The sequence below is a fragment of the Pyrus communis genome, chromosome 3 (assembly GCF_963583255.1).
Source record: "Pyrus communis chromosome 3, drPyrComm1.1, whole genome shotgun sequence".
In the NCBI taxonomy this organism is placed as follows: domain Eukaryota; kingdom Viridiplantae; phylum Streptophyta; class Magnoliopsida; order Rosales; family Rosaceae; genus Pyrus; species Pyrus communis.
The window spans coordinates 29,859,639-29,881,958 of NC_084805.1; the positions used below are offsets into that span (position 1 = coordinate 29,859,639).

Here is a 22,320-nt window from a genome sequence, read left to right on the forward strand (position 1 = left end):
CGGTGCCCAAGGGGTATAGGCGGGTGCCCAAGGGGTCTAGGTGGGTGCCCAAGGGGTCTAGGCGAGCGCCTCAGTAAGTCTAGTCGCTTTTTCTTAATTTTCAAATGTTTAGGCATTAATCGGAACGGTAATCAACTCCCTAGTGCTTGCAGTAGAATGCCACTAGAAAAGTATGTTAAGTTAATAACGTATTATTTATGAATAAGTTAGGCATATAACAATTGCGTGATTAGTTCACGGTAATGTCAAAATAAGTCATTTTCTATCCTTCAAATTAATCACACACGTTGGAAAAGCCAAGCAGAGTTGACCAAAAAGATAGGCAAAAAAGCAGATGATAAAAAACCAGAGAGAACTGGGCAACTAGGAAACTTCAAATGAATAATAAAAGCAGTAAGAAAGAGACCTCCCACAAAAGAGTCAAACGTTACTCGCCCACTCCAAAATACCAAACCTCTGTTTCCATCCTTTTTTTTCCTTTCATTTCTCATATTTTTTAATAATTTCCATTTTTTCGCCGACACAACGCATGCACAGTAACATTTTATTTATTTATTTATAATTTTGGTTAATTACTCAAGCTTCGAATCTCCCAGAGAGACTCTGACTCTTTTGTTTAATGGCAATGACGCTCATTGCTGATGGCGATCTCCTACTCCAACTAATACTGCTACCAGATACTTCTCTCTGCTGCTTCTTCTTCTTCTTCCCCTGCGCCTCCATGGTCCTCCTGCATGCGCCCCACCTCACCTGAACACACTACACTCTCCCCCTCTCTCTGTGCTTCCAACACTGCAATGACTGATCACCCCTCTGCTAACTCGCTCTCTGTGGCTCGCTGGCTCACTGAGTTCGTGCTAATCGCCTCGACTTTGGCTGCTCTGCCTCTCGTTAGTGGCACCACTGATGCTTCTGATGGTATATTTCCATTATTTATTTACTTATTTACAATAATTTTCTCAGTGATTTATTAAATAAAAGTTTTGAGCTTCGATCCTGGGTTGGTTTTGTTTTATGGTTTTGATTGGAAATATTGATTTTTTTTTTTATGGAAAATGGACTTTCGAGTCTTTGACTTTGGGGTTTTGTGATTTTGTGATCTGTTGATGTATTTTTTTTTTTTCAAAGATGAACCCCTTAGGCCTTGTTTGGCTGCTGAGAAGGGAACAAAATGTGGGAAATTAAAAAAATGCAGGTGTTTTTTGCTTTTTTCCGTACAATGTTGATTTGGTTATTGGAAAAATGAGAAATTTCATCATAATTTGGCTAAATTCAGCTCAGAGGAGTTCACCTAATTGCATAGAGGAATCAAAGCTTGAAACTTTTCCCCATTTTTGAAGTTTTGGATTTATCTTACCAGATAGCAATTGAAGGCAGGAAATAAGTAGCTAAGCTTTTTTGAGAAATTGGTGTGCTTTTTTTAAAAGTGATGTTCTTTGCTTTGCAGTTCGAGCACTTCAGGTATTGTACACCTCGGTAAACAGTCCTTCTCAGCTAACCGGTTGGAAAAGTAGTGGCGGTGATCCGTGTGGAGAGTCATGGAAAGGGGTAACTTGTGAGGGCTCAGCTGTTGTTTCAGTGTACGATTCTATGTTTCGAAAATGTGGCTGGTTTTGAAGTTTATTCAATTAATTGAGTTGGTTCATTGACTTTTTTAATGTGTCATGTTGCTGTTATACCAGAGAGGTTTCCGGGTTAGGTCTCAGTGGAACTATGGGATACTTGCTTTCTGACCTGCTATCATTGTTAAAACTGTGAGAATTCTTTTGCTCTGTTTTTCTTATGATTTGTTTTTGGGGTATTGCAATAAATTCTATATGTTTCATTTGATTTGCTGAGTTACTAATATTAAGTTTTTCGTGTCCATCAGTGATTTGAGCGACAACAATTTTCATGACACAATCCCGTATCAGCTACCCCCAAATCTTACAAGCCTGTAATGCTCAATCATTTATTTATTCATTCTTTTGTTCTTAGAAGTAGTTCTCCTTGCTACTCTGATACTCAATTGTTATTTTTTTTCCTTCTTGTTTTGTGCATGTATGTACAGAAATCTTGCAAGGAACAACTTCACTGGAAATTTACCTTATTCTATGGCCAACATGGTTTCTCTCAGTTATTTGTAAGTAGCCGGTATTGAATTTTATGAAGTTTCATTAACGTTCTCATGCAGTTCCGTTACACACGATGAGGATGTTCTGATGTATTTGTGAAATCCATGTTTTTAGGAATGTTAGCCGTAACTCACTATCCGAGTCAATTGGTGACATTTTTGCTCAACTTGCGGGCCTTGCTACCTTGTAAGATAGCTTACTCTAGCATTTCTTTTGCATAATCATTCTAATATCTTGATGTCGTTAATGCTTTTCCTTGCAGGGATCTATCTCTTGACAACTTTACCAGTGATATTCCTAATTCCTTTAGTTCATTGTCCAATCTTTCTTCCCTGTGAGTTTTTGTTTTCAAAGTGCTGATTTCTATTGAAATTTCTGTTTGCGAATATTCTGCTGTTTATTTGCAGTCACTTGTAATTACATCTTGATTTGTGCCAGCTATATGCAGAACAATCAACTGACTGGTACTCTCAATGTTCTGACGGGTTTGCCTTTGACTACTTTGTAAGGGTGTTTTCCCTCCTTGTTTACTTTAACATTCGACTACCTACCCTTATACTGTTGTTGTGCACATTTTTTTGAGCAGAAATGTTGCCAACAACCATTTCAGCGGATGGATACCCCAAGAGCTTAGTTCAATTCGTACTTTTATGTGAGTTCCTTCTTTACTTAATGCATATGTGAATTTAGTGCTCAATTTTTTCGGCATGTCTGATTTGGTTCTTAAAATTGAAATAGTTATGATGGAAATGGTTTTGATAATGGTCCTGCTCCTCCACCACCACCATATATCCCACCTCCCCCAGGAAGATCTACTAAGAATCACAGTCGTTCCGGATCTGGAACACCCCCACAGGGATCTGATGGCCAATCACATGATTCAAAAAATGGGCTGGCTGTTGGGGCTTTGGTAGGGATAATTCTGGGTTCTGTTTTTGTTGCTCTCATTGTCTTACTTGCTCTTGCCTTTTGCATACGCAAAAATAAAAGGGAGGACAAGATTCCAAGAGCTTCTGGGGGAAATGTCTCTGCTCGCACAAATAATGGTAGAATCGCTTACCTCTTCTTTTCCTTTCCCTTTTCCTTTTGAAGCTTGGCTTTTTAATATGTTGGAACTATGATTTGAGAGGCATGTGGTTTCTTTGAAACAAGATTTGTTTTTTAGTAGCGTAAATACAAGCATTTTCCTCTTTCCAAATAGACGCAGAAGGGTTAACGCTATTTCTTACAAATATTGGATGGTACTCTGAGTATCGTAAACATTTACATGCTGCACCCTGCTCTATTTTGCAGTAAATACTGAGATGCAAGAGCAGAGGGTAAAAAGTGCGGCTACTGTAACTGATCTCATGCCTCCACCCGCAGAAATTTTGGTGGTTGATAGGTTACATAGTAAAAATGGATCGATAAAAAGGATAAAATCACCTATCACTGCTACTCCTTATACTGTTGCCTCTCTCCAATCAGCAACTAATAGCTTCAGTCAAGAATTTCTTATTGGTGAAGGTTCTCTTGGTCGTGTTTACAGAGCAGAGTTCCCTAATGGAAAGGTAAATTTGTTTATTGTTGTTTTCTTCCCTTTCTTTAAAACAGATTTTATGCACATGTATAAAGTGACGGCTGTATTAGATACTGTAACAAAGATGTACATTATAAGCTGTTGATGGTGCTGCCATCATTATAGCTTCTGTGGTGGGAACTGAACTGCTGGGATCCCGAGCTAGTTCTCTCCATACACGACACAAATGCAGACACAAATATTGATGGATGTATCTTTATTTTCTTTTTCCTTGCCGTGTGGAGTGTAACTAATGTTAATAGACACATTTTTCAAATTATGGCCACCTTTTGCCGATTTAGCTAGTGAGATATGTAATCTCAGCTGAAGTAAAAAGCTAAATTTAGGATAAAATTTAGTTTGTTACCTGCAATATAGACTTTGGTCTTTGATAGTATTAGATGGGGTTATCTCCACCATCTGCTTCTTGCCTTATCTGTTCGGTGGTACTTAGTTTCACTTGCTTAGTACTGTTGGCTATATATATTCTCGCAACCCGAGCTCCTAGGTTTACTGAGGTTGAATTCTCCTGTAATACCACCTGTTATACTAGTGGCACATTGACTAATTTTTTCTGTCTTTTTTTTTTTGTAATGTAGATAATGGCAATTAAGAAAATTGACAATGCAGCACTATCATTGCAAGAGGAAGATAATTTCCTTGAAGCTATTTCAAATATGTCGCGCTTGAGGCATCCAAACATTGTTACACTGGCTGGATATTGCGCAGAGCATGGACAGCGTCTTCTAGTCTATGAGCATGTAGGAAACGGGAGCTTGCATGACATTCTTCATTTTGCTGAAGACGGCAGTAAGAATCTGAATTGGAATGCCCGTGTTAGGGTAGCACTAGGCACAGCTCGAGCTTTAGAGTATGTTACGTGTTTCGAAATTTAAGTCTGCTTGTGTTTGTGTGTGTGTGGTGTGTGTGCGGGACATGCGTAATGATTGCTCAAAAACACTTCCTAAGTTAAAGATTCTCCTGCCAGGTACTTGCATGAAGTTTGCTTACCTTCTGTTGTACATAGAAACTTCAAGTCAGCAAATATTTTACTTGACGAAGAGTTCAATCCCCACTTATCTGACTGTGGGTTAGCTGCTCTAACGCCAAACACAGAGCGACAGGTAAAACCAATGAAGTTAAACTGTTCTTATGGATTGTGAGTCAGTATTCAGTCCTCATGCTTTGTGTACTCGAGTGATTAATTTAAGTTCATGATTCACAGATTTCAACTCAGATGGTGGGTTCATTTGGTTATAGTGCTCCTGAATTCGCCTTGTCAGGAGTATACACTGTAAAAAGTGACGTCTACAGCTTTGGGGTGGTGATGCTCGAGCTGTTGACGGGTCGGAAGCCACTAGACTGGTACGCCTGGCCCACATTAATGAAATGTCTGGTTTATGTTTTCTTTTTCTTTCCTTGAAATTGCTTGATTCTTTTAATGTTGCTTAATAATTTCCCATTTCCCTGGAATCTGTTTAATGTTTAGTTCAAGGTCGAGGTCAGAACAGTCGCTTGTGAGATGGGCTACTCCCCAACTACATGATATAGACGCCCTAGCAAAAATGGTTGATCCGGCCTTAAATGGCATGTATCCTGCGAAGTCTCTTTCGCGTTTCGCTGACATCATTGCGCTTTGTGTTCAGGTAACTTCTTTATTAATGCTAGCAGGAATTTTCTTACTGTAGTTAGATAAAGAAGAAGCAATTAGTTGCCCACTTATGGCCTTTAAGAGCATCACTAACGGTTAAATACAAGATTGAGCTGTTCACACAATTGAAGATAATCGTGTTTTTCTTTCTTCTCGTCACATGTCCGCGAGGAAAGATAAAATAGGTTCTTGTAAAGGGATGGGGGAACGTTCGGTTCAAAGTTCTCATTTAATTTTTTGACCTATTTCTCGTTTCTCATCTTTTAGAAACTAACCATTCACATTGTCTTTTATGCATAGCCGGAGCCTGAATTTCGGCCTCCCATGTCCGAAGTTGTGCAAGCACTGGTCCGCTTAGTGCAAAGAGCAAGCGTGGTCAGACGTTCAAGTGACGAATCTGGTTTCGCATACAGGACCCCCGATCACGAAGCAATTGACATGTCAATTTAAGCGTCCCCTCTCTCTTTTCTTTTTCTTGCTAGGAGAGATTCCATAGTGTGTGAGTTGATAGATTCGAACCCAAGCCTCGGGAAGGAGACGACACAGACAAGTACCTTATTTCTTGTTGAAGCACATATATTGGAAGATATTTGCAGTTTTTCTTTTACAAATGGCGAGGCGAGGGTCGGATGAAACACATAGACACAGAGACTAATAAACGATTTGTGTTAAAATTAGATTAAAATTATATGTAATTATGATTCATAAAGTTTTATTTGCACATAATAATAAACCTTACGATCACTGTCAAACAATTAAATGCAATGCAAGTATTCTGGAAATCGGCAGCTAAATTTTACCTTGGTTTAGCTTCCGAAGCCATTTAAATTCTAAACTCATGGAAATTGCTCTTTTGTGACCGAAAAGTTACAAGTTCAAGTCGTAGAAACAGTCTCTGTGCAAAGTAAGGTCAGATTGCGTACGATAAACATTCACTACCAAATCCTCGTTGAGCAAGAAGCCTTGTTGATTCTAGGTCGGCCATTTAAAGGAAATCTTTAAGGGAAGGGATCCCTTAATTTTTTTTTATTATATAAAAATAGGGATTAGTTGTGGGGTCCACACTACATCGAACTTTAACGATCCGAACTGTCAATTTTTCAAGTTGCACATCATAGATCATCTTTGCAAAATATTAGTCAAATCGGAAATGTTTAAGACATCTAATTGAGTTCAAAAAAATTAACGAATACTTTGTTATATAAGAAACAATGAAATTTTATCTTAATAATTAAATAAGCAAATGGTTTCGGAATGAATTGAATTTTTGCAAAGATGATCTATGAATCGAGACTTACAAAATAAACGGTTCGAATCGTTAAATTTCAATGTCAAATGAGCCCTATACCTAATTTCATTTTTTGAAAAAAAAGAAAAGATCATTTTGCATAAAGGGCCTGGCCATTTAAATTCCAAAGTCAAATTGTCTGCGAAATGCGAAATTGTTGCTCTTTTGTAACTGAAATGTTACAATTTCAAGTCGTGGAAGCCATTTAAATTCTAAACTCACAGAAATGTTGTTTTTTTTGTAACTGAAATGTTATAATTTCAAGTTATGAAAACTATTTATTCATAAAGTAAAAATTAAATTGCGTACAATAAACATTCATTTCTAAATTCTCATTGAGCAAAAAACCTTGTTGATTTTGAATCCACCATTTAAGTTCCAAAGTCAAATTGTCTGCGAAATGCGAAATTGTTGGTCACAAAAGCATGATCTTTTTAGGTCCAAATCAATTACGGATCCACCGTCAAATTATGGTTGGCATGTTATTGTTACTTGTAGGCAGGAATGGTTACGTGTTGGATAAGTAATTTTAATTTTTGATGCAAAATTAACTTTAAAATGGACGGATTTGATTGGCCAATTGAAATCTGTCGTCCTAAATCCCACGGCAGAGAATCCTTCTTTATACAGACGAAAATAATAAAAAATAAAAAAACATCAAGTCCTCGTTGTAACTCAGACAAGTCCCGCAAATTCCCGTCCCATCTCCGCCGTTACCTTTTTGGCAGATTCCGACATCTATTTTTAGCAGCTTCCGACCCGAAATCGCCGCGTTTCTCCCTCAGGTCTCAGCTGTTCTGTTGAGGAGGGTCCAAATCCAGACGGCCCGACAGCACACAAATCGATGTCCGTAAACATAGTTCAAATTGAACCCGTCCCACCAGAAGAAGATGGACCCACCTCAGCTCAGCCCCTCGACCCCACCACCTCCTCCTCCGCCTGTCCCAGCCCCGCTTTTCTGCATTACCGGTCCGGCTCCTCCACTCCCCGGAGCCGCCCTTCATCCCCGACTAACTCGCCGGGAAACGGCCTCACTCGGTTTTCCACCTCGGAGGCGCCGCTGGATTGGGTGCCGAAGATGCAGAGGAGGACCTCCGCCAGGAAGGTAGGAGTTGAGAGGCCTTGGTATAGCAAAAAGCGAGTGAAGGGGATTGTGGGGGTGATTGGATTGTTGGTATTTTACTTCTTGATGAATTGGGTTATGCTTTTGCGGCTTCAAGATCATGGGATCCGTTCTGAATCTGGGTTTCCCGGGAATTCGTCTCTGCCGTCGGTCTCCGTCACCATTCCGGTATGTTGTCAGATGCCAAAGTTTTGAACTTTTTCCTCTGTCACAAGCGATATTTTACTTTAAACTAATCTAAACAGTAGAAGCGATGTTCCAAACTTTTTATTTTCATACGAGCGATATTCTATTTTTAAAAATGTGCATAAGGGGACTTGAACTTGGGTGCATTGGGATGCACGTCCGCTTGAAGTGAAAGCTTCAAACTTAGATTTAAAATAAGAACACAAAACCGAATTTGAAAGGTTACCAGATGCGTCCTAAGATTTTTCCTTTTTTTGTATGTTTTCAGGCGAAATGGAGAAAAATTGGTAAAGTAAAAAAGGCACAGAAAGGTAACTATGGAAGGATGCTGGCTTTGGCTGCTCATGCATTGGCAGAGGTACTCTCTTCTCTGGTTAACTGGAATCTGAGTTTAGTTAATTGATGAGATTTCGTTCTAATCACTCGATGTGCCTTTTTTGGCCGGTACATTGAATGATGCAGGGGCAGAGTAAACCCGAGCCGAAAGATCTGTGGCTGGAGCCATTAGTTCCTTCTGTTTCTTGGAAACCTTGTGCCGACCAACGGAACTGGGAACCTAATGGTAGTCCTTTGTCCTTGTATTTTAAAATTTCTAAGAACGCTCAGTTTAGTTGGTTAACGGAGTAAGCTAGCTCTAATATCAACTCCTTTGTGGTACCTTTAGAGGGAAAAAATGGATACATTTTGGTCACTGCAAACGGTGGGATGAACCAGCAGCGAGTAGCTGTAAGTGATGCTTGCCTTAAGTCATCGTATCTTTGGAAACATAAATATAGGATGTGGTTCTATGAGGCTTTATGATTCTGTGAGTTCAATTGTTATTACCTACTCGTTATTTTGTTTGGCTACAGGTTTGCAATGCTGTCGCTGTTGCACGATTACTCAATTCAACGCTGGTTGTTCCCAAGTTTTTGTATAGTAGTATATGGAGAGATGTGAGGTGACATACTTTTCCTTTTCTCCGCTCAAGAATTTTCCTTTTTTTTCGTTTGCCATATGGTTGATGTTGTTTCTGCCATAAAAAAGACCTGCATTTAACTTCCGGATTTAGAACCTAAGCGGGGTCCGAGGGTTGTTGGGGCTGCTTTTTTGGCCTGTTGGATACGATATACAAATTTCTGGCTCCATTATCATTTTGCGTTAGTCATTTTTTTTTCTTCTCGTTTGAAATAACTTTTTAATTACTGGCTTTGATGTTTTGTGATGTTTCATCATTTACCCTTCATCATATACTGATCATGTGTTGATTGTAGTAACATCTTGATTTCTAGTTATTTGTTTTTGTCTCTTTTATTCTCCTTTTTTTTTGCCTCTGAAAATAATGATAACAAACTGTATGATTTCATAGTCAGTTCGGCGATATCTATCAGGAGGAGCATTTTATTAATTACTTGTCGCCTGATATTCGGATAGTGAAGGAACTCCCAAAGGAGCTACAGTCATTAGATTTGGAAGCAATTGGTAGTGTTGTAAGTCCCTCAGCGAAATGAAATATTCTTATCAATTAAAGTGTTTGCTTCACTATGAGTTTGTTTCTAATTCCTTTTACAATTCGTTCCAGGTGACAGATGTGGACATCCCCAAAGAGGCAAAGCCAAGTTTTTACTTCAAACACATCATCCCCATTCTACTTAAGAATGGAGTTGTACATTTTCTTGGATTTGGGCATCGGTTGGCATTTGATCCAATACCATTTCAGTTGCAGGTACACAATAAGCTCTGACACCCTAAGCGATTCTGGTCTTCCTCACACTTTTCACTTGCTTGCTTGCTTACGGCTCTTCATTTCCACTATTCCTAATTGGGGAACTTCATATAGAGACTTCGATGCAGATGTAATTTTCATGCCCTTCAATTTATCCCCAAGATACAAGAAGTTGGTGCTTTACTTCTTCAAAGACTGCGTCAAAATGAAAGTCACCCTGGACCGCTCGATCATTATCTTGTTGGTTCATTTGCAGAACCAGTCAAGAAACAGACTAAAAGTCGTGCTAAGAAAGCTTCCAGATATCTAGCTTTACACCTGAGGTTTGAAATTGACATGGTAGCTCATTCTTTGTGTGAGTTTGGTGGAGGTGAGGAAGAGAGAAAAGAGTTGGAAGCGTATCGTGAAATCCATTTCCCCGCATTAACACTTCTCAAGAAGACTACAACGTAAGCAGTATATCATTTGATTGGTGTTTTTTATTTTGTTTGATAGTTCATGATAATTAATGGTAGACTGAGAGAACATTTACTTTAAGGGTTCCCGTTCTTACACTTACCACTTTATACATACTTTTTACTTTTTTAGCTGATCAAAGAGATTGAGTTTTACCATCTTATCGATTTTTTTTAACTTGTTTCAGGCTGCCTACTCCTGCAGAGCTCAGGGAAGAAGGCTTATGTCCCTTAACACCTGAAGAAGCAGTACTTATGCTTGCTGCTCTTGGTTTCAACAGGAAGACTCATGTATTTGTGGCAGGTTCACAGATATATGGAGGGAGATCAAGGATGATTGCTTTGACTAGCCTGTATCCGAAATTAGTGACCAAAGAAAATTTGCTCACACCGACTGAACTCGAACCTTTCATGAATTTTTCATCCCAGGTAATGAGATGCTGTAAATGTTTAGATTATTTGTACATTTCGGTTTTACTGCCGCTTTTGCATGCCTAAGTCAGCTCCTTCTGTAGTTAGCAGCACTGGACTTCATAGGCTGCACCGCTGCCGATGCATTTGCCATGACCGATTCAGGAAGTCAGTTATCATCCTTGGTGTCAGGTTTTCGAATATACTATGGTGGAGGGAAAATGCCAACAATACGACCAAACAAACGCAGGCTTGCGAGCATTTTTATGAAGAATTCCACTATCGAATGGCGTGTTTTCGAGCAGAGAATTCGAAAGGCTGTTAGACAAACTAAACATATCCAACCAAGGCCTAAGGCGAGGAGTATGTATAGATATCCACGGTGCGACGAGTGTATGTGCAACATGACAATAACCTCCTGACTATTGTTTCCTAGAGTTGTGTCATGCTTTTCCCGACAACTTGCGGCATTCGGATATCTGACTAGTCCTGAAGGTTACGTATATAATCCTCCCCTTGAGCAGACCGGCCAGGACAAACAACCGGAGGCGGCCCTGCATGAGCGCTCCCCTTGTTGCTGATTCAATTGTAATATGTAAAATTCATCATGATTTGTATTCTAACCATTGATCCAATCATAATTTTATTCATTCAAATTCCATTTATCAGAGTTGTGAAAGCTACTTCTCATCATTTCGATATCGAAACGGGAAAAACCGATAAGGGTATCCTGACAATATGATTTAAACTTCCAGTAAGAACAATTTCACCAAATGTAAAATCATCCATCGCTTGCGTCACTTTAACTTGTATATGCAGTTCTTGGATGCCTTCTGGAGCAATCCTAAACCAAGTTGGACACAGATCTACTATTGTCCCATTAGGTGACACCGCAGAGCAAACATAAGTCTCTGGCTTGCTCCCCACGTTATTGAAAATCCGTCGGACGATTTGAGACCCCCTCAATGCCGATAATGTTATCGAAGGGAGGTTCAAATTGGCCGGATGGTCAAGCGTGTTATTGCACGGTTCACTAGTTGCATTTCTAACTGCAGCTGGACTGATTTCAGGCAATGAGCACAAGAAGCTGATATAATCTTCATATCCGGTAGGTAAGACTAGGCCTGGATCCAGGGCTCGACTTGGACTGACCAGTCCAGCTCCAAAATCAAAATGGCTGGAAGGAAATGTACTGCCTATGCCAGATCCTTCCGCCATGATAAGTTCCCCATTTTTGTCGTACTTTGTGGCAGTGGTGGAAATCGCGGACGCAATCATGGATGGAGTCCATGAAGGATTGTACTGCTTGACGAGTGCTGCTATTCCCGCCACATGAGGTGTTGCCATGCTTGTACCAGATTGTAATGCAAAATTGTACCCTAAACAACAAAATCACCAAAGTTTGTTAATTACTTGCTTGTGTATCAAGGTATTACCGAAATAACGCAGAAGATTGCTGCAGGCTTGCATCTTCTTATCACCTGTTAAAGCGGGTTCTGAGGCGCTAACGGGACTCCAAGCTGCCCAAATTTGGTGCCCTGGGGCAAGAATATCCGGCTTTAATACATCACAAGGAGTCCTGGAAGTGTTTACAAAATCTGGTCCCCTCGAAGAGAATCTGCTTACAACGGGCGCTTGTCCCATGAAAGAAGCAACTCTTCCTTCTCCGATAGCCGCTTTTGCTGCGAATTGAGTAGCAAATCCTTTCTCCTGCTTGTGTGTTTCTTGTTCATAATATTGCAATATAACCTATAATTTATGATCAGTTCTTCAAAGAATGTTCTGCTAATTCCTGGATAGGCCAAGGCTCATCAAAAATATGATGTATTTTTAACATATATACCTGGGAATTGGTTAAATTAGGGACTAAAATGCCAGGAACAACAAAAGGAATAGGTTCTGCAATGAAATCACCGTAGACCGGACTTGCAACAAGGATAAAACCCATAAACCCTAGACCTTTTGCCGTGTTGATGATGGCGGTGAGGGTGGATGTTCCGTTGTAGAATCCCTCCGAGAAGGTGCAGATGACGATGCTACCTAGTACTACATTGTGATCCAATGCTTCTGGATATTGGCACTCTTCGACATAAGGTGGAGTCCTTGGGAAAGTCCCATCTGCCTTCACTGCATCCTTTGCCAAAACCAACTTATGCAGAAGCAAACCATATCCAAAAGTCGGTCCTGAAATCGATACAGATAATCATTCATGAAAAAAATTATGGATGAAGTTGAACTCGGTCTAGTTAAAATGTTGTTGAAGTTACGATATTAGTACCTGATAATCCCACACCTTCGATTTTTGTGCCGTTTCCGAGAAGAATAGAACCCGGATAAGTTCTATCTGTGCCAGATGAAGCGACACCTACAGCCCAAGGGCTGTAAGACACTACGCTTGAAATACCTGGCCCTTGATTACCTGTTGCTTGCACCACGAAAACCCCTGCTCTTCGAGCAGATAACATGGCAATATCGTACGCGCTTAAGAAGGTAACCGTGTCTTCGGGCGGTTCATCTGGCCCTACGGAGAGTGTTAGGATGTCCACTCCATCCAGAATTGCCTGGCGTCACAAATGAAAACACACCACACACCAAAAGAAGGTTTTCACTATTTCGGTTCAAACTTGGATGACAAGTTAACTCGAAGAATCTGCCAAATTACAAATCTTACTTGATCGATCGCTGAAACTACATCTGTTAAAGTTCCCACTGTAGGATACACAGCTTTATACACCGCAATTCTGTGACGAAAAAACAAAGTCACAACTCAAAGAAGCCAGAAATGTGAGAATTCTGGAATCTTGACATTGCTGCAATTTAAGCAATAGACAAAGCATACCGCGCCCGTGGAGCCATCCCACTTGCTTCTCCATAGTAGTAACCATTCACAACCACTGGAACTCCAGCATTACCCGCAGCGGTTGATGCGACGTGACTTCCATGACCAACTGCATCAAAGGGTGAAAGAAAATCCACTGTAGAGTTAAGAGTGGCAGCAGCTTCAGCCCCAGCTGAGAAGAACTTTGCCGAGACTATCTTCTCGTTGCATGAACTTGCAGGGAATCGAGGACCCGTTTCGCAAGATCCCAAAAAATGAGAGATATTTCCGGTGAAAGGGTGCAGGGGATCATAAGCAAAACTGGGGTGTGTGGGGTTGATGCCTGAATCCACAAAACCAATCACGATTCCCTCGCCGGCGCTACGATCATCTCCTCCATCGTGTGTCCATGCTCCTTGGGGTAGTCCAAGGAATTCAGGAGTGTACGTTGTCATCAACTTTGCTCCTCTGTCTCTCTCAACTAACTTCACTCCTGCAGCGGCTTTGAGCTCTTCAGCCTGTAATGTTCATCATCAAATACATAGTTAAATGATAAGTCTATATCCAAGAAGTATTGAACTGCATTTTATATATAAGCAATAATTTCTTTAAACCAAACTAAATTACAAAGAGTGAGACTCGAACTTAGTGAATAGGGATAGGGGCAGCACATACGCTCCAACCAATGTGGTGCTACGCCTACATTTGCATATTGGACTGAAGTTGTAAATTCAAAGTTATTGGACCCTCGCTAAAAAACAACGTCCAAAATCCAAATTTCTATTATTCAACACGTGAAGTGTGCTTCCCCTTTGCATCCAAGTCCGAAATCTCCCGCCCAATAATTTAAATTAGATTAGAATATCGCTGCCCGAATAAAAAAAATACGCATAGTGGCAGAGGACCTGGGAAGGGGTGGTATGGACAGCAAAGCCATTTACAATATGTTTAAAGCTGTAAAGCTTGCTGTAGCTTCCAGTCTCTAAAGCACTCTGTAGAAGTTGGTCATGAGAATCCACCAAACGCTTTGCATGGGCCTTGAAAACTTCACTAATGATATCCATGCATCAAGCCATAGATAATTAAGATCATAATCAGCAATTATCATCATAAACACACACACACACATAGAGAGAGAATTTTTGTGTAGAACGTCCTATCTTTCTTTAAAAACGTGACGTTCTACACGGTGAATCTTTTTCTGAACGTATCACGTCTTTAAGAAAGACAATATATCCTGCACAGAGCCGGACTGCATATGCATGATAACAAAATAAGACAAGTTTTGTGATCCCCGTCCCACCTGTTTGGATCAAGACGCCTTCTGTCTTCACGAGATGATATTCGAGAACCTCCATGGAATGCGACCGGGTCTCCTTCCATCAAAACCATGTACAAGGCTCGCTCTTCCGCAAAAGTAACGAACCCGACAGAAACAATAATCGCTAGGAAAAATATTGGAGGCATTACACTGACCCTTCCTGCCATGGTTGCAGCACAAACAGAGAAATATGTTGGGGATTATGGTGTTGATTCGTTCGGTTTAATGGTAATTAATTGTGCTGTTAGATGTCTTCCATATATATGATTCTGCAGTTTAGGAATTATGAACAGAAATTTACTTGTAACCTTCACAAATTTAAAACATGAAGAAGTTGCCATATCTGCCATGCAAACAATCAATGGTTAACTGCACTATTAATGTGAATAGAGCTTTCTTTAAGAGGAAAACCAGCCTGCTTTTTGGACTAAATCGTTATCTTTCGTTTAATTCAGTTTGTAATTGAAAGTTTACGTGAGCGTGTTCATGCCCTCTCACACCAAACAACCTTGATGAGTTCGTTATTTTCCGGCGGAGAGGGAGGGAAGAAGGGTAAAAGCAAGAAGAAAAGTTAGTTTCTGGTTCACAATCAACAAAGTCTAGGAGCTTTAGTATCGTCTAGAGGAATAGGGCGTGTGATCGTATGAATCATGTTCTTTTGGTCACCTAGTGACTAAAGATTCATGACCACACACCGGTGAGTGACCCACACATTCTTTGGTCACTTGGTGACCAAGAGAACATGTTTGGCAGCTGTAGATAATGGAAACCATCTACCAGGTTCGAAAAGCAGCTATCAAACCAGAAATCTGCTGTAACATTTTACTGTGCATTATTATCTGCAGCTGCCATGATGCAATTCCCGCAACTTAAACATACAAAAAGCTATCCGACCACCACGATGAAGAGAACAAGCAAAACAGATTCATACGTTGATAATTAAAATTACGCAACAATTTTTGGAAGCAAACGATTCATTGATTGTCGAGAAAGAGAACAAGGTTCGAACTCAATTCTGTTTTGTTAAAATTACATGACCAATTTCCTGAAAATGAAGCTGGTGCACATAGCCTAAATCAAACTAAGGTCATGATATGTAACCAAAACGTTAAGCTCCTGATATCCTACTGTACAGCCCAAACGGCAGACATAGCATCTCGGCTCCTAGCAAACCGATGCTTGCTAAGGATGTTATTTCTTCTGGCGCTTGGGCTCGAGCTGCAAAAGGTTATGAATTCAGATTACACATTTGTCGGAATTAATATAGCATAATTTGATATATAGAGTGTAGAATGAATAAGAAGACCACTCTACTTTTAACGTACAACAGTTTTTGAACAGAAAAACAACCGGTGAATAACAATGAGAATGGACAATAAACTTCCGTGACGAAAGCAAAGCATCATTGATCGTAAAATATACAATGAACATGTGAAACCATTATTAATTTATAATTTGTCATTCAGCCTTGGTCTATAGTCATCTAAAACTCCATTATATGAAATCACACCTCCGCAACAGCTGCTGGAACTGCATTCTGGGGATTTTTCTCGTCCTCTTCAGCTAAACACTCGGAACACAAAAAGCTTTCCAGTTTTTTTGCTTCCACAATAGTCATTCCCACACAAGCAGGATGGTACCTACAAGTCCGATGGTAACATCCGTATATGTATCAGGATATTAAAATGTATAAATGGGAGATTTAATAATGTTGCAAAAAGGACCAAAAGTTCATCTGAATAAGACTCAAATATAAAATTACCAGAGTACTAAGTTGAATTTCAGAAACCAATTCTCAAGCATGAATGTGAACAATCAACTTCTAACTAAACAAACATATGAAAATCAACCTTCGTACAGCGCAAATTTTGAGTTGGTTAAGGCAAATTACAGTGATAACTCACAGAAGTATGCAACTCAAAGCCACCAGGAGGGAGAAGAAAACATCATCAAATGATCATTAAAATCCAAACTTCTATGCAGTTTGCATATATGCTAACCAGTGTTCTGAGACCACAATTTGGGGATCCAGTATAGATTTAGCCTCTTAAATGCTTCTTTTCTCACTCTCTTTTAGGTACAAATTTTAATAAATATTTGAAGCACATTCTGTTCAGCAAATACAATTTACGAATCGCCAAGATAATATGATGGAAAAATGAAGAAATTACCAGTCCTTGCACTCCTCACATTGCACCATGAGGTCATCCGGGTTATATGGCATCTCACACTTGCAATACCTTCAAAACACACAAAACCAATCCATCAAATCCCATCCATATATTACTACATTTCCACTAAAACCGAAAACAAACACAAATTACACTCACACAGCAACTCGGTCGGGCGAGAACGCTCCAGTAGCAGCTTTGTACTCAAATCTACAGTAGTAATCCTCAGCTCCAACATTCTCCAGCTTCGTGTAGTTCTTGAAGGAGTGCACCGTACACTTGCCTTCAATGGTGTGAGCGCTCTGCACATCATAGTGGTCAGACAAGAACAACTCTTTGGATCCATGGAACTGCCTCCGTCCTCCAATCGACTCCTCCGGCCTGTAATACCACCTCACTCTCACTTTCATGCCGCCCCGGCTTTCACCTTCGATCTTCTCGATGCGCGCCACGTATGGCGGCTTTCCGGTGTCCGACGGGCGCATCAGGACTGTATCCCCAGCTGCAAAATCACCAAATTTCCTCAACCCAATTAGCGTTCCAGCAAAAATTGAACAATCCGACAATTATTTTTTTCACTTTTTTGGAAATTAACAAAAAGATTTGATTTTTGTTTTGGGTTTTTGTTACCTCTGACGATTTTGTTGGTGCCCCTGATAGTGTAAGAGTCCGCGTCCCTTGACTCCTTTTTTCCTGGTCTGGTTTTGGCCATATGGGTCTTTTCTGGGAAGCTTTGGTGGTGGAAAATGTGGGAACTTTGAAGCAATTTCAGTGGCGGAAAGTGGTTTGATTTCAAAGCCCTAAACTTTTGGACATTTGGGAGGGAGAATTCAGCAGAGAAACCCTAGACCCTTCTTCTCATGAAGACGAGAGAGAGACAGTACACAAGTGACTGTGACGCTTGACCTTTATGGGTCTCTCTCTGTCTCATAACTCTCTTAAATTCTGGCGTTAACGTCTGGATCCGTTGCTTTCCACGCCTCTCCAATAATTTTTAATTTTTTTCAATTGTTCTTGTGATTAGGAATTTTTGGGAAATTGGGTTGAATAATACTTGTAAAAGCTAAATAGCCAAAATAGTTCGTGAGATTTACATGACACATCACTTTGATCTCTGAAATTGAAAATCAATAGAAATGGTCTCTAAGATTGTCCACCATCCATCATTTTGGTCATTCCGTTAAAAACTCCGTTAAATGTCCCGAAGCTCTTGGCATGAAGTTTGGGCAATTTTCAAATCTCAAGGACTAAAGTGATGTGTTATGCAAATCTCAGGGACCATTTTGGCTATTTAGCCTACTTGTAATCACTAGCGAGGGCTTACTATTTTGGATTTTTTTTTAACAAATAATATTATCTATGCTAATGTAGAGGGGTTGAACTTAATCTTAAAATAAGTTAGTAATAAAATGATTCAAATTGTAAGAGTCGAACCTAACACCTCTTACTTAAAAGTGAATAATCAAGTATAGCTAAGCCATGTTTTTTAATCGATCTCTTGCAGAATCCGACGTCATCTTTTACTCAGGCATGATAACCCAACAGAGAAATCCAACGTCATTTACTAAATTTGGATACATTTTCTAAAATAATTGCGACCCCATAAAGTAACTTTACCTCCACAACAGTAAAGGTGTACAACATTTTAACAGCCATGGGAATGAATGTCCTCTAAGCCTCACTCATTTCCAACCACAAAATTTTGAGGTGAAGGTAACCTAGACACAGATAGAATTCACTCAAAGTGTCGATCACTGAATTTGATTTGCATACTGTTATGAAAAAACCGCACATTATTTTTCGGCTAAAAGTGTTGGCGTTCTTTTAGCTCCATCAAAAAACAAAAGCCGGGTCCTATCTGAGCTGTAAGTGATGAAGTGGAGTAGACAAGTAGGTACTGCATCAACGGTTGATTGGGGTGTGCATCCGCTCGACAATTTCATTTACAGCAGCTTGGGTCATCACCAGTGTGTCATGCTGCAGGATGCTGTAGACGTTCAAACCCTGCAAAAGTTGAAATACACGAGTACTGAGTTCAAACCAAACTTACATGGCAGCCGGTTTCATGTATCTATAAAACTTGAGAGCGCTGTTTTGATTGTTTACTTCTAGTTTTGTGAATCAAACATCTTCAACAATGTAAACGTTTGTCGCTAGTTTCTATCTAAGCCATTGCTAATGAATTAAGAAGCCCACTACTTTCTAGAACAAAGTGTCTATGTGGAATGGCATCTCAGGTTGCATAGAAATTGCTAGCTAGTAGCTATAATACAACACTTATTAAGGATCAGAAAGAGCAACTCACTACTGCAGGCAGCACGTTCACGTAATGCAAATTTTGTGTAGCCAACTTGAGCTTTTCAGGTAACATTTGTTTACCATCCTCAGTTTTGGTACCATCCACCAGCAGAAATTTCTTGGAGCCCTCCATTTGTTGGACGTAGTTCACAACATTCTTGGTTTTATGCGTAGGGACCTCAAAATCTTCAAAAACCAGAAGCTGTAGTTTTCGTACAGTTTCACTTGTTAAGTTCCATATAAGAAAAAAAAATTAAAAATTTAATTAATATAATTCAGCCACACACACGGCACAACAAAGCAAGGGGAGGAGTGTTTGTGTGTGGAGAGAGGGATTTTTGTTTTTTTTTTTTTTGGGGGGAGTGGGGGGGAGGAAAAGAGAGAATTGCCTTTCCCTCTGCTGCCCGAGCTGTCAGAGCAATCTTTAGTCCTAGACGCCGAACCTTCTTATTCAGCTTAAATTCATGGCTTCGTGGCTTAGGACCATGCATTGTGCATCCTCCTCGGAACTGTTAACACCCACTAAATTCATTAGCAAAACCATCTTAAAGGCATAATGAAAATCAGGAAACATGCTAATTCAAAAGCATGATAAACAAGTACCTGGGGGCCACGTAATGTTCCGTGCCTTGCTCGACCAGTACCCTTCTGATTCCATGGCTTTCTGCCAGTCCCACTAACCTCACTAATAGTTTTTGTTGAATGTGTTCCCTGTAAACCAATCAACAATCATAAGTTTTTTTCTCTTCTTCCTCACTTTCATTTGTGTATAGTCCCGCCAACATTGTATGAAAAATCTAAACTTGGATAACGACAATATCTAAGCCTATGACATGCCCCCCACCAAAACAAAAATGAAAGCCCGTCTACTTTCAAGTGTCAAGTGGCACAACCGCCATTAGTGCCAGCCTTACATGCTTGAGGTGTCAATGCCTAAGGGTACAGATACGTAAATACCTGTTGCCGTTTTGCTAGCTGCCATAGTACAACCCGATGAATAATATCCTTCCTAATAGGCACATCGAAAACATCACCAGCCAAAACTGTGAAGCCTTTATCTTCATAATGAAAATTTGTCACTGGAATCACAAGGTCTTGACCGAGTCCTATAATACAATACACAAAATCACTCAAACAGTTCTACAGTAAACGTCCAGTTTTGATAGATAACATTAATAAACCATACCTACATGTAAACCTGGTAAAGTAATATGTAAGTTTTACCGCAAACTAACAGTGTCTCAATTTACTGCATGACTATGACTACATAAATGTGTCCCACTTAGCACATAAGACAAATGAAAAAATTTCAGTGCTACAAACTACGGGACTCCAGGAAGAGTAATGTTCGAGTTCGAATTAGTATACATGAACCATAGGTCCATAGTACACTCTTAGGTCAACTAGTAACTGGGTGAGATATCTATCGGAACTATAGGATTGTTCTTGATTTGCATAGAATACACACACACACTCACCGTATAACAATTCAGCTCAAACTCACTGTATAACAATTAATGAACGCATTCCAATATTTATAATGATTTTCTAGGTAACATAAACCTCAAAACATGCAATGCTTTGACCTTTCCTCGTACCTATAGAACGGTCTGATGCATCGACGGGCCTTGCTGACAATAAATTAGAGGGAAAGGCACCTCCACTTGATTCGGGAGTCGGGTTGGAGGTTGAAAGCCTTCGATTTGCTAGAAAAAATGATCCAGCCTATATATAGAGATACAAAAAATAGGAGTTAATTATTGAGTTGCCACATATACAGAAAGCAAAGAAGCCAATAAATCACCTTATTGAGCATGTGAAAATGCTGCACTGATTCATATGATATAGCTCAACTTTCACCATATTCTTCTTTTTTCCGATATAAAAAAAAAAAAATGGGTGTGGAGGAATGTAAATATATATGATGCAAGGAATACCTTGGAAACAGTTGACAATTCTCCAGAAAGTAAGATAACCCCGGGAACATGGCCGCAAAAATCTGTTCAAGAACCAAAATAAAGGTTGGAAAAACTAATAATGCTTTCAATTCCTTCCATGGAAGTCTATAACAGACATGTACACGTACTTACCGAGAGAAGCACGAAATGATGATGGACATAAATTACTTGGAGAGTCACAGCGGCCCGATGCTAATACAGACCCAAAAGTACGCAAAAGCCTTCTGGACACCAACAAGGCCATGCCAAATAATTTTCAACAGGTTATCTGCATCCACAAATCAGCTTTCTCAGTCTTCTTACTACAAAAACACACACCTTTAGACCCTAAATTGATGTTTACACCAACATAAATTCATAACGAAATTCACTTCGCTGTCGAACTCGGGCTCTCATTCTTAAATGCACGAATGTAATATTACAATGTCTCATCCTATCCCACAATACAGACAATCATTACAAACCATTTTTTTCTATCATAATTTGAATGCTTTCGAGACGTTCGATAAAATGCCCAAAACAAAAAGATAACTTTAGCAGCTGAGGAAACAGTGACAAACACTAACCTAAATTGTTCAACCAGTGTTCATCTATATACAGAATTGAAAACGCAAACTAAAAAATAGTGCCCAAAAGCTGGAAGAACTTGAAGAAAACAAAGAAGAGAGAAGTACCCAATTCGAAATGCGATCGGAGACTTGCGGCCGTCGATCCTCCAACCGGAGGGCGCTGCCGAAGGAGGCGAGAGAGAGAGAGAGAGAGGGAGAGTAAGGTACCCGGAGCCAGGTCCGGTTCTGAAAATGTAAAACGAAAAACCCCAATTTTCCAAAACCCCAAATTCTTTGTATTCGGATCGACAAATGAGCAGATATGGGCTGGGCTTATTATTACCCACGTACGTGGTGGGCTTATATTTTATGAAGCCCAAGTACTCTTTGTAGGCTGGACTGCAGGAATTTTTTTATTTTTTTATTTTTTTTTGAGAAGTAATTTTCCACTCTTTCGTAGTTCTCATATAGAAAACACTTTCACTCATAGATACTTTTATTTAAAATCCAAGTGTTGTTACCACTGGCTTTTTCTTTTCAAAATTTATTTAAAAATACTTTTACAATTGATTACTTACCACTTATTTGAAAGTTGTTAATATAGAGTTCTTTTCGATCCTTAAAATAGTCCGAGCTGGAAAAAGATCATGAAAGACCCAATGAAAATTAAAGCCCAAAGAAGAATAAGAAGCACATGGCCCAATGAAATTAGAAG

The 22,320-nt window shown here is 39.7% G+C and overlaps 5 protein-coding genes across 6 annotated transcripts; 2 read left to right on the plus strand and 3 right to left on the minus strand.

Moving 5' to 3' along the window:
* Positions 1 to 374: 374 nt before the first annotated feature.
* Positions 375 to 6,106, plus strand: LOC137728837 (protein STRUBBELIG-RECEPTOR FAMILY 8-like). Its single transcript, XM_068467613.1, has 16 exons — positions 375 to 918; positions 1,448 to 1,580; positions 1,683 to 1,754; positions 1,871 to 1,936; positions 2,051 to 2,122; positions 2,229 to 2,300; positions 2,377 to 2,448; positions 2,553 to 2,618; positions 2,701 to 2,766; positions 2,853 to 3,160; positions 3,408 to 3,664; positions 4,272 to 4,543; positions 4,661 to 4,796; positions 4,898 to 5,037; positions 5,162 to 5,318; positions 5,624 to 6,106. Exons 1-16 carry the CDS (start codon positions 735 to 737, stop codon positions 5,771 to 5,773), a joined length of 2,223 nt encoding a protein of 740 aa, XP_068323714.1. The 5' UTR covers positions 375 to 734; the 3' UTR covers positions 5,774 to 6,106.
* Positions 6,107 to 7,284: 1,178 nt separating this feature from the next.
* Positions 7,285 to 11,156, plus strand: LOC137729380 (O-fucosyltransferase 15-like). The gene is made up of 10 exons (XM_068468326.1): positions 7,285 to 7,902; positions 8,189 to 8,278; positions 8,383 to 8,482; positions 8,585 to 8,646; positions 8,772 to 8,860; positions 9,269 to 9,389; positions 9,482 to 9,625; positions 9,740 to 10,074; positions 10,269 to 10,509; positions 10,596 to 11,156. The coding sequence occupies exons 1-10, from the start codon at positions 7,456 to 7,458 to the stop codon at positions 10,911 to 10,913; spliced, it is 1,947 nt and encodes a 648-aa protein (XP_068324427.1). The 5' UTR covers positions 7,285 to 7,455; the 3' UTR covers positions 10,914 to 11,156.
* A 25-nt stretch (positions 11,157 to 11,181) lies between these two features.
* Positions 11,182 to 14,797, minus strand: LOC137728625 (subtilisin-like protease SBT2.4). Its single transcript, XM_068467356.1, has 8 exons — positions 14,613 to 14,797; positions 14,215 to 14,359; positions 13,331 to 13,827; positions 13,163 to 13,232; positions 12,770 to 13,052; positions 12,335 to 12,675; positions 11,973 to 12,240; positions 11,182 to 11,870 (listed from the first exon to the last, which is right to left on the minus strand). The coding sequence occupies exons 1-8, from the start codon at positions 14,795 to 14,797 to the stop codon at positions 11,182 to 11,184; spliced, it is 2,478 nt and encodes an 825-aa protein (XP_068323457.1).
* Positions 14,798 to 15,597: 800 nt separating this feature from the next.
* Positions 15,598 to 17,657, minus strand: LOC137728731 (chromatin remodeling protein EBS-like). Its single transcript, XM_068467481.1, has 5 exons — positions 17,432 to 17,657; positions 16,961 to 17,303; positions 16,802 to 16,870; positions 16,141 to 16,270; positions 15,598 to 15,848 (listed from the first exon to the last, which is right to left on the minus strand). The coding sequence occupies exons 1-5, from the start codon at positions 17,511 to 17,513 to the stop codon at positions 15,822 to 15,824; spliced, it is 651 nt and encodes a 216-aa protein (XP_068323582.1). The 5' UTR covers positions 17,514 to 17,657; the 3' UTR covers positions 15,598 to 15,821.
* A 621-nt stretch (positions 17,658 to 18,278) lies between these two features.
* LOC137729537 (uncharacterized) lies at positions 18,279 to 21,873 on the minus strand. 2 transcript variants are annotated; one of them, XM_068468513.1, is made up of 9 exons: positions 21,732 to 21,866; positions 21,190 to 21,359; positions 21,037 to 21,098; positions 20,698 to 20,824; positions 20,057 to 20,205; positions 19,703 to 19,810; positions 19,489 to 19,608; positions 19,107 to 19,301; positions 18,279 to 18,805 (listed from the first exon to the last, which is right to left on the minus strand). In XM_068468513.1, the coding sequence occupies exons 2-9, from the start codon at positions 21,299 to 21,301 to the stop codon at positions 18,704 to 18,706; spliced, it is 975 nt and encodes a 324-aa protein (XP_068324614.1). In that variant the 5' UTR covers positions 21,302 to 21,359; positions 21,732 to 21,866; the 3' UTR covers positions 18,279 to 18,703. The 2 variants fall into 2 exon arrangements, with proteins under 2 accessions (XP_068324614.1, XP_068324613.1); XM_068468512.1 differs by having other exon boundaries at positions 18,281 to 18,805; positions 21,190 to 21,325; positions 21,732 to 21,873.
* Between the last annotated feature and the right edge of the window lie 447 nt (positions 21,874 to 22,320).

Bases quoted from the DNA above. Each gene is read 5' to 3' on its own strand.
- LOC137729380 (XM_068468326.1), top strand. From the start codon at position 7,456: ATGTCCGTAAACATAGTTCAAATTGAACCCGTCCCACCAGAAGAAGAT. The intron at 9,390-9,481 runs GTAAGTCCCTCA...AATTCGTTCCAG, and splicing joins TGGAAGCAATTGGTAGTGTT to GTGACAGATGTGGACATCCC. The intron at 10,510-10,595 runs GTAATGAGATGC...CTCCTTCTGTAG, and splicing joins TCATGAATTTTTCATCCCAG to TTAGCAGCACTGGACTTCAT.
- LOC137728731 (XM_068467481.1), bottom strand. From the start codon at position 17,513: ATGGCCAAAACCAGACCAGGAAAAAAGGAGTCAAGGGACGCGGACTCT. The intron at 16,871-16,960 runs GTGAGTGTAATT...TGTGTTTTGAAG, and splicing joins TCGCCCGACCGAGTTGCTGT to GTATTGCAAGTGTGAGATGC. The intron at 16,271-16,801 runs GTAATTTCTTCA...TCGGACTTGTAG, and splicing joins TGTGAGGAGTGCAAGGACTG to GTACCATCCTGCTTGTGTGG.
- LOC137729537 (XM_068468513.1), bottom strand. From the start codon at position 21,301: ATGGCCTTGTTGGTGTCCAGAAGGCTTTTGCGTACTTTTGGGTCTGTA. The intron at 20,825-21,036 runs GTATTCCTTGCA...CTCTATATATAG, and splicing joins AATTGTCAACTGTTTCCAAG to GCTGGATCATTTTTTCTAGC. The intron at 19,609-19,702 runs GTACTTGTTTAT...GGGTGTTAACAG, and splicing joins GAACATTACGTGGCCCCCAG to TTCCGAGGAGGATGCACAAT.
- LOC137728837 (XM_068467613.1), top strand. From the start codon at position 735: ATGCGCCCCACCTCACCTGAACACACTACACTCTCCCCCTCTCTCTGT. The intron at 2,619-2,700 runs GTAAGGGTGTTT...TTTTTTGAGCAG, and splicing joins GGTTTGCCTTTGACTACTTT to AAATGTTGCCAACAACCATT. The intron at 3,665-4,271 runs GTAAATTTGTTT...TTTGTAATGTAG, and splicing joins CAGAGTTCCCTAATGGAAAG to ATAATGGCAATTAAGAAAAT.
- LOC137728625 (XM_068467356.1), bottom strand. From the start codon at position 14,797: ATGGCAGGAAGGGTCAGTGTAATGCCTCCAATATTTTTCCTAGCGATT. The intron at 13,053-13,162 runs GTAAGATTTGTA...TTGTGACGCCAG, and splicing joins TAGTTTCAGCGATCGATCAA to GCAATTCTGGATGGAGTGGA. The intron at 12,676-12,769 runs GTACTAATATCG...TATCGATTTCAG, and splicing joins CGAAGGTGTGGGATTATCAG to GACCGACTTTTGGATATGGT.